We start from the raw sequence: 10512 nt of genomic DNA, 5'->3' as shown, positions 1-10512 counted from the left end.
AAGCAATGTTGATAAATTAGCCGCTACCGCTGGAGTTTTGTAAATATTTTCTTCATTATTGTAACCTGCTACAATATTAATTGCAGAAATGCAATCATCGTATACTTTTGGATGATAGAGTGACTTGAAATCTTTAATAGTTGTATTTATTTTCTTCAATGCTAATAGGAATCGACCAAGAACGCGCAACCTTGCACGTATCACATCGTGCTGGTGTTGTGTTTTATATTTAATACATAACTTATTTGCATATAATATTAACAATTCATCATATCGTATAATTCTTGTTACTTCATCGTCTCTCATTACTGGAAATACAATTTTCTTTAACGTTTCACTTGCCAAATGATGAATTCTGCAAGCCACTTTTCTGCCCATAATCATGATGCATTTATTTTTACTAAAATCTTTTTTAAAGCAATTTCGAGAATGATGCCGTATGGTTTGTTTTGCAAAAAAACCTTGGCATTTTCCACATGCTATAAAGTCTGTAGCAACCTTATTGTGTTTTTCATTGGGACGTCTGCATACAATAAGTTTTCCATTATTAGCTTCTGAGTTTATGTTAAACTGAAAATTTCCTTTTTTTCTAATAATATCTATTATTTTTTTTCGTTCCGGATTGCCTTTAGCTAATAGGGCGAATTTTTTAACTTCAGGTTCATCACGATGTACAGTTTCCAAATTACGCGGAAGTTGCGTTTGCAATTTCAAGCAATAGAAACAGTAGTTTTTTTTATAGTTTTAGCATTAGACATTTCTACATACATATCTTCGTCGTTGCACGCAGTACTATTTTCTATCGAGACATCTGTATTCGATACTGAAGACGCAGTTGTATTTAATTTCTCCTCTAAAACTAATTTCTTTTTCTGTTGTGATTCGTTATGTTCCAATAAATGTAGTTCATCTTCAGATGGCAAATACTCCGAATCACTGCTATTTTCTTTATCATTATTAATATCTAAAGTATAAAAGAAAATATAAAAGAACATTAAGTGAAAACATGCATTAACATATAACTGTAATGTCTTTGATTTTGATGCATTTTATAATATTTGCTTATATTTTTATCTTCTATTTCTCAAGATATGTTAAATGAACATAGTAAATCTTAATTCAAGAAATGTGTGGATCTTTTAAAATGCGATATCCTATATTATTTAATATAAATATGTGTAAATATACAATGTCCCAAAAGTTCTGCCATAGTCAAATATCTTGAAAACAAATACTTCAAAAAAATATTTAATAAAAGTTATAGGGCTTTATGTAATGCATTAAATATAAAATCTCTTGTAAAATATTTAGTTTTCGATAATCTTTAATACTTTATTACTTTTATGCATAAAATAATTAGACATATCAATTGATGTAAAGAAAACAGTTTTGAGGTTATTTTGAAGAAAATATATTATAATTTGCAACTTTCATGCATCACTTAAAGCCTTATATAGAAACACGTATTAAGGAACATAAAAATAACATCAAAAAAGACACGACATCACACTCAGTTGTTAGTTTGCATCGGACTTGCAATGATCATGAGTTCCGTTGGGATTCTCTTGTGATTCTGCATCAAGAAAAACAAACAAGAAAAAGAGAAATAGCAGAAATGTTCTATATAAAAAACCAAAGAAAAAGCATTAATTTACAAAAAGATACGGAGAATTTCAGTGGGATTTATGATCGCGTTCTTGAAGCTATTTAATATATTATATTGTCATATGTTACATATTTATTTATTTATTTATTTATTTATTTATTTATTTGACTTTGTATTGACGGTTTAAAAATTGCGAAAGACACAGTACTTTGGTTTTCTATTTCCTCAACGCGTAGTGACTAAGTTTCCTGCTAACAGTCAACATCTATTTATTTCGGGCTTACTTCTGTCAGTTATACATTGTTCATCAAAACAATGGTTAATTTTGTCGGGGGTTTGCTGTAAATATGATTTATTGTATTAATCTGGTATGTAAACATATATATTTTTGTAAATTTATAATTATTTGTATGATTAAGCGCATTAAGAGTATATTTATATGTATATAATTGTTTATAGATTACTTGAAAAGGGCTGCAATGACAGCCGAAACGTTGTAAATTAAACTAATTATTTAAAATAAATTATTGCCAGTCTGGTCGACTTTAAAATTGGAGGAGAGATTTTCATTTATTTTTATATTATGCATCAAGACCAGTCATGACAGTTGTAATCCAAATAACTTGTCATTATTTCGTGAGAAAGTTGGTTGTCACTATGCTACTGTACATAGAAATTGATTGTATATGCGTATATATGACAAAATCTTTGGTTTTTAAAAATATTTAAAAAATATTAAATGATTCTTGTATCAATTATTTGTAATTCTATTAGCTTAAAAATGACCATTATGATGAATAATTTCGCGAGCGGTATATTATAATAATTACTCATTGAAAAAGAATTAAAGCATAAACATATCTAACTTATCTAAAAAAAATACATATGACTAATTTTTAAAAAGCACATGTATAAATCTACATACCATCCAATGCAGGTAATACTGGGGCTGGTACTGAAGATAATACTGGATTTATGTTCTCTTTATTGGATATTGCATTCTCTTTATCTGTCGTTGCAGTTTGAATAGGAGATACGCATATATCTGATGTATCTATTAAATTTTGTAAAAAAAAATTATCAAATTGAAAAACTATTAAAATTAATAATAGCATATGAGAAATATTTTAAAAGTACATAATAATACGCCGCACAGTTGTAAACAAAAATTTAATATGTTAGTAATTATATTTTATTGCACATATTTTTATTAATATATTTTGGTTATACGCGCGTCGAATTACTGAGACGCTTTGATACGAGACGGGAATTAAAATAATTGTGAGAGAGTATTTACAGTTAACACCAAATATATTCTGAGAACAATCTTTCCATCTCGGTACAGAAATATATAAAAATTGTGCGGATTGATAACGTGCGACTGTACGCGGCGACTGTCGGTAGCGGAATCTCCTAGCATGTAAAACGCTCTTCCTATCGTTCGCCTTAAAAAATTCACCTTCGATAGGCTTCGAAAATGTTCTATTCGTTTATTTCCTTTCTGTTACGTCTCGATGTTTTTCGTCTTTCGTCTCGTCTGTTATATTTTATTTATGTTTATTTGTGAGTGTTCGTATGTGTGTATGTCCGTATTTATATACGTGTTTTCGCGTTCGATTTTTGGAGAAGCATGTGACGATATAATCGCCACAGTACTCCCCCGCCAGTGCTATACCGATAGCACGATACGTTTGCGTGATGCACTGTTTTTGCAAAAGTTTTTTCGATGGCAGACCGAGACGAATGTTACCATTTGCTCGCCGTTATAAATTCGAGCGCCAAGTCGAGAATAAATATGACGTAACAAAAAATAAATAATAAATAAATAATAATAAATAACAATAATGTAATAAATAAATGCTAATAAATACCGACAACTTATACGTGAAGAATTTTCGCTGTACTTAACGTTATTCTGTCACCCGTCGCTCTCGGTCTGAGACTCGTCCATTTAAATTAAAAGAATAAATATAAAACGCAGAATATACAAGTTCTCGATACGCGTCAAATTTTTCTTTTCGCGTTTCGCGGCTTATGTCGCTGTTGCCGTGTATACATAAATTTTCGACGATAACACAAATCAAAGAAATTTGAAATCGCGAATACTAGTCAAAAAAAAAATTAAAGAATCGCGACCCGTATACTTAAATTTTTTATTATTTTCGTTTTGCGGTGATTTCTCATGGGTTTGCTGCACATCCTGGCTCCCCGGTGCTACAGACCTGCCTGGAATCGACTCGGGAATTGGACCTTTCTTCCCGCTCTCGTCGTTCTCTCGCTCTCTCGGGGCAGCGGCCTCGCGTCCTCTCGCGCGCTTCGCTGCTCGACCTCGGTGTCCCGGTCTCGTGCCGTCGCCTCTGCCGGGCTGTTGTTTTCTGGCTCGCTCTGTAAAATATAAGCCGGTTTAAGACGGTCTATTGAGACCGTTTTCTCTTTGCCGTGCATACGCACGACAAAGACTTTGTCGCCTCGGCTGATCACTGCGTACGGCCCCTCGTACGGCGCCTGCAACATCTTTTTCGGTCCCTCGTGTCGCACAAACACCTGTTCGGCCGTCGCTAGGTCCTTGTAAATGAACGGTCGTCGCTCCCCGTGTCGGGTGCCGTCCACCGGTCGCAGCTCCTCAAACTGCTCCCTCAGCGTCCTTGCGAAGTCGGTCGCATCGTCCTCGTTGTCCACAGGTCGTCGGCCCAGGAATTGCCCTGGGATCCTCAGCGTCTGGCCGTACACCAGCTCCGCTGCGGTCGCCTGCAGGTCGTCTCTCCACGCTGCTCGGATCCCGAGCAGCACCGTCGGCAGCGCCTCCATCCAGCGATCATTCTGCCGGCATTTGATTGCCGCCTTGAGCTGGCGATGTAACCTCTCAACCATTCCATTGGCCTGCGGGTGGTACGTCGTCGTCCTCAGGTGCTGCACTCCTGTCATCTCGCTCAGCCGTCGAAAGAGATGGGACTCGAACTGGCGCCCCTGGTCCGTTGTTACTCGCACGGGCGCCCCGAATCTGCAAATCCATCCCTCGTAGAATGCTCTTGCGACCGTCTCCGCCTTCTGGTCTCGTAGTGCGAACGCCTCCGGCCACCGTGTGAAGCGGTCCACGCACGTGAGGCAATATCGCATGCCCTCTGAGACGGGCATCACGATAATGTCCAGGTGTACGTGCTCGAATCTGCTCGATGGTACTGCAAATTTTCCTAATGGCGCCGAGACATGTCGAGAGATCTTCGAACGTTGACAGGGCACGCATGCACGCGCCCAGCTGCGGCAGTCAACGTTCATCGACGGCCAGACGTAGCGCTGCGCCACGAGTCTGCCCGTCGCCTTGATTCCTGGGTGTGCCAGGTCGTGCACCAAGTTGAATGCGGCCCGCCGAAAGGGCCTTGTCAAAAACGGCCGCGGTGTCGATGTCGTCGTATCGCAGTAAACTTGTATCCCCGTTCCGGGAATCTGCACTTTCTCGAGTTTTATTCCGGTCTCTCGCCTTGTATAATCGTCGAGTTCTTTGTCGGTCCCCTGCGACTCCGCCAGTGCAGCGTAGTCCAGGGGAGAATTCAGCTCCTCGACTCGTGATAACGCATCCGCCACGACGTTCTCCTCGCCTGTCACGTGCCGGATGTCGGTTGAGAACTGCCCGATAAAGTCCAAGTGGCGGAACTGGCGCGGCGTGCTCTTCTCCGGTCGTTGACGAAAGGCGTAGATCAACGGTTTGTGATCCGTGTAGATCACAAACGCGCGCGCCTCCAGCATGTATCGAAAGTGTTTGACCCCCAGGTAGATTGCCAGCAGTTCTCTGTCGAACGCGCTGTACTTCATCTCGGATGGGCTTAGCTTCTTCGAGAAGAAGGCTAACGGCTCCCATCCGTCGCTGCCTCGTTGTTGCAAAGTCGCGCCGATGCTCTGCTCCGACGCGTCAGTGAACAGGGCGAGCTCTGCGTCTAACCTAGGGTGTCGCAAGAACGCGGCCTGTGCCAAGCTCTCTTTCGAATCCTTGAATGCCTTCTGCGCTCGCGGCGTCCACGATATCGCCGCTTTTCCCTTGACGTTGCCGTAGAGGAGATCGTTTAACGGCGCTAGCATTTCGGCAGCTCTCGGCAGGAATCGTCGGTAGAAATTGAGCATGCCTAGGTAGCGTCGCAGCTCCTTCGCCGTTCCTGGCTCTCGACACGCGAGGATCGCCTCCACACGTGTCGGCAGCGGTCGTGTTCCCCCGTCGGAAACTTCGTATCCCAGGAACTCTACCTTCTGCTGTCCGAATACGCACTTCGCGGGGTTGATAGTCACCCCGTATTCCCGCAGACGTTCGAATACTGCTCTCAGATGGTTTCGATGCTCCTCCTCCGACGTTGACGCGACCAGAATGTCATCGAGGTACGCGTAACAAAAGTCTAATTCGCGTAAGACTTCGTCGATGAATCTCTGAAACGTCTGCGCCGCGTTTCTCAATCCGAATGACATGTACGGAAATTCGTACATGCCAAACGGTGTGGTGATCGCCGTCTTCGGGATGTGCTCCTCCGCCACTGGAATCTGGTGGTACGCCCGCACCAGATCTATTGTTGAAAATAGTTTTTTTCCTCCGAGGGCCTGTGCAAAATCCTGGATATGTCGCACAGGATATCGGTCCGGAATCGTCCTCGCGTTGAGTGCTCTATAGTCGCCGCAAGGTCGCCATTCTTCGCCCTTTTTCGGCACCATATGTAAGGGCGCCGACCAACTGCTCTTTGAAGGTCGCGCGATTCCGGTCTCAACCATTCGTCGGAACTCCTTTTTCGCGGCCGCGAGTCGATCCGGAGCGAGTCTTCGTGGTCTGCACGCGACAGGCGGTCCCGGCGTCGTTTCAATAAAATGTCACGTGGCGTGGATCGTTTCTTGTATTTGTCCGCTCGGCCTTGTGATGTCCGCGTATTCCACCAACAACCGGTGGTATGGCGTCTCCCCTGTGACCGTTTTAATCTGCGGTACGTTGCAATGGATACAACGCCCGCGTGCGGTCAAGCTCGTCAACTGATCGACGAGGCGAGAATTGCGCAGATCCACGAGGAGGCCATAATGCGCGAGGAAATCGGCACCGATTATTGGCTTCGACACGTCCGCGATCACGAAATGCCACGCGAAAGCCCGTCGCAATCCGAAATTCAAAGTCATGTTTTCCGTCCCGTATGTGTATATTGGTGTTCCGTTGGCGGCCGATAACTCGTAGGTCGATCTCTGTCGTGGCCCTCGAACCATCTTTCGAGGGAACACGCAGAGATCCGCGCCCGTGTCAATTAAAAATTTCGTTCTCGTATTTGTGTCAGTCACGAATAAGCGGCGCGCACTATGTTCCGGGTCGCTTGCCGCCTCTAACGTCCCGCTACTGCGTTTCCCTGCATCTGCATCGAGCAGGGTGGTCTGCACTGCCGTGCCTCCGCTCCCAACTGCCAATGATACCAGCATACGCCGCTGACCGGTGGACCACGGCTGCTGGATCGCGCTCGCGGGCGTGAACGTGAACGCGAACGAGGTCGCGAACGACGTCGATCATCGTCGCGATATCGGTTATCACCAATTAATTCTATCGACTTACGTATGGCCGTCAGTTGTTCTGCCATCTCTTGCTGCATCGCAAGCCGCATTTGCGCCAGTCGCACCTCCATCCTGGCTTCCAAGGCCCCGGGATCGCTCGCGCATTGCGTCTGCGGTGGCACAAATTTTGACGCCTCGGCCACTTGAAACGCCGGTGCCCGGGTTGCCTCAACAATCGCATCCGCGATATCGGCCAGTTGTTCGATCGTGTCTGCCGTGCGCGTCACCAGATGCGGCTGAATGTAAGCTGGCAACCGGCTAAGCCAGATCGTCCGCAAAACGGGGTCGCCAACCACGTTTCCAGCGAGGCCGCGGAGGTGTCTCAAAAATTGCGACGGCTTGCGATCTCCAATTTCTTCATGTTCCAGGAGCCTCCGGGTCTTGTGCTCCTGTGACAGGCTCAGATGCTTGACCAGCTCCGTCTTCAACGTTTCGTACGCGTGCTCCGCAGGCGGGTTCATGATTATATCTCGCACCTCGGCAGTGTAATTCGGCCCGATAGATGTTAGTGCGTAGCCGAATTTCGTAGCATCGACCGTGATTTCGGCGGCCTGGAAACTCCGGTCAACGATATTAAACCAGAGCTCCGGATCCGACGGCATAAACTCTGGCATTCGCATGCCAACACGGTTTATATCGGGAGCGGTGAAAAAGTATCCCGGCGACTGCTCCAACCTGGCCGCCTGCATCGCACTCGGGGCCGCCTGCATCGCGATCGGGGCCGCCTGCTGCATTTGCACACGCGGCTGCTCGTACGCCCGCGCCTCCGTCTCTACGCGCAAACCGATCACTCCATCGTCTCGCGTCACAATCATGTCAAATCGTTTTTTTTTTTTTTTTTTTACACGCAACTGGTCACTCACTTTTCCGGGTCCGATCGAATAGATCGTCTCACCGGTCGTCACAATAAAAAGTAAAAAATGTACCGCTCTCTCACGCGAACACAAAAGAATCGCGAATTCCCGCTCGCTCGCGATCACGTCGGGACGTCACCACTTTGGTTATACGCGCGTCGAATTACTGAGACGCTTCGATACGAGACGGGAATTAAAATAATTGTGAGAGAGTATTTACAGTTAACACCAAATATATTCTGAGAACAATCTTTCCATCTCGGTACAGAAATATATAAAAATCGTGCGGATTGATAACGTGCGACTGTACGCGGCGACTGTCGGTAGTGGAATCTCCTAGCATGTAAAACGCTCTTCCTATCGTTCGCCTTAAAAAATTCACCTTCGATAGGCTTCGAAAATGTTCTATTCGTTTATTTCCTTTCTGTTACGTCTCGATGTTTTTCGTCTTTCGTCTCATCTGTTATATTTTATTTATGTTTATTTGTGAGTGTTCGTATGTGTGTATGTCCGTATTTATATACGTGTTTTCGCTTTCGATTTTTGGGGAAACATGTGACGATATAATCGCCACAATATATATATATATATATTCACTTATAATTTTTAAATCTTTATCATTACATCACAATATTACTGTAATTTAAAATAATTCTTTAATATAGCATAACAAAACATTAGCTATTTAATTAATTGTATATACAAGATATTACAGGGTGTCTCATTTTATCAATCATTTTCAAAAACTTTTTTATTTTGGCTTGTACAACAAAATGTGCTTTCAACAAGTTATTTGATTTTTAGAGAAATAGAAAATAGCGCTGACTTTTTTCTAAAAGATGCTTTTCAAAGTTTGTATGAAAGATAATTTGTTTTTTAAAATGGAATTACTATATTTTTTTACATAAATCGATATCTTGCAATTTTCAACATAAAAAATTATAAGGGTAAGATGGTTTACGAGATATTTTATACTTTAATTTGACATAATCTTACATAAACTATGAAATATTTAGTAAAATATTTATTTTTTGATGATCTTATCTCAATACTTTTGCACAAAATAATGAGAGAAATTAATTGGTATAAAGAAAGCGTATAGTTGTTTTCAAGAAAAAGTATGTAAATTACAATTAGCAGCTGCATACGTTTTCTTACAAACTGTGTATTTTTTTTACATCAGCTGATTTCTGTCATTATTTTATGCACAAAAGTATTAAGATAAAATTGCCTAGAAAAGAATATCTTATGAAATATTTTATAGTTTATATAAAACTATGTCAAATTTAAGTATAAAGAATTTCGTATACTATTCGTAAACTTTTTAACCATCTTACGCTTACAACTTTTTATGCCAAAATTCCGAGGAATTAATTTGTATAAAAGAATATATAATTCTATATATATACATATATATATATACAAAAACATAAATGACTTTTAAATTAACTTGAGAAGGGCCTTTTAGATAAAAATCAGTAGCGTCATTTTCTGCCTCTCCTCAAATTAAGAAACAATTTTTATTTGAAATATTTTGTGTAATCAAAAATAAAAAAGCTTTGAGGAATGATCAATTAAAATGGGAGACTATAAATTTAAACTTAATTAATAAATATATTAAAAAGTTTGTGCAAAATATTTTGATAGTAACAATTAAAGTTCTCATTTTTTGTTTACAAATAAACATGCTACATTTGTTAATTGTTTCTTGTATAATAATTACGGTAAATATGGTATAATTGGAAATAATTTAATAACATACCAAAATCACGAAAAGATAATTTTTTAACACAGTCATCAAAATTATCAGATGTGACGTCATAAGACATATCTGAAAATAAAAATTATAAATACAATAAAAATAAATATTACGATTATATAATATAGAAAATAATATATTTTCTACATATAGGATGTCTAATTTTAGTCGGTGATTTTAATTAATATAATTAACTTCTTGGGAATCGCAATTGATATACAGGATAATATCCCATTTATAAATTTACAGTACTATATTTCACAAACCAATGATTTTATTGACAAATGTTTCAAATAAAAGTTGTATGGTTTTAAGCGGGACATAAAATGGTGTCAATGATTTGATCTTGACTGAAGTTGTTTGAAGATCACCTTTAATTTCTTAGATGAAACCAGTATATTTTTTCACGTAAGTCAATTTTTCACAATATTCTGCATAAAATGTTGTAAAAATAAGCTAATTAAAAAGTAAATATACTTTACGCGATATTTTATACTGTAGTTTGATAAAATTGTAACTAAATATCTCGCAACTATGAAATATTTCGTAAAATATTCATTTTTTGATAGTCTTACTTTAATACTTTCATGCTAAAAATTATGAAAGGAATTGATTGTTGTAAAGAAAACAGTTATTTTTAAGAAAAAATATGTAATTTACAACTAACAGTTACATATTTTTTTAAACAACTATGTTTTCTTTATATTAATCAATTTTTCTCATTATTTTGT

The 10512-nt window shown here is 40.1% G+C and overlaps 1 protein-coding gene across 1 annotated transcript; it reads right to left on the bottom strand.

The window, feature by feature from the left end:
* Window positions 1-6945: 6945 nt before the first annotated feature.
* Window positions 6946-7983, bottom strand: LOC146720558 (uncharacterized). Its single transcript, XM_085488285.1, has one exon. The coding sequence runs from the start codon at window positions 7981-7983 to the stop codon at window positions 6946-6948; it is 1038 nt and encodes a 345-aa protein (XP_085344411.1).
* Window positions 7984-10512: the final 2529 nt, after the last annotated feature.

Source organism: Nylanderia fulva, unplaced genomic scaffold, assembly GCF_048542155.1.
Source record: "Nylanderia fulva isolate GAGA-0341 unplaced genomic scaffold, ASM4854215v1 Scaffold67, whole genome shotgun sequence".
In the NCBI taxonomy this organism is placed as follows: Eukaryota; Metazoa; Arthropoda; class Insecta; order Hymenoptera; family Formicidae; genus Nylanderia; species Nylanderia fulva.
This window is presented reverse-complemented; position numbering and strand designations above follow the sequence as displayed.

Coding starts and splice junctions, on each gene's coding strand:
- LOC146720558 (XM_085488285.1), bottom strand. CDS start 7,983: ATGATTGTGACGCGAGACGATGGAGTGATCGGTTTGCGCGTAGAGACG.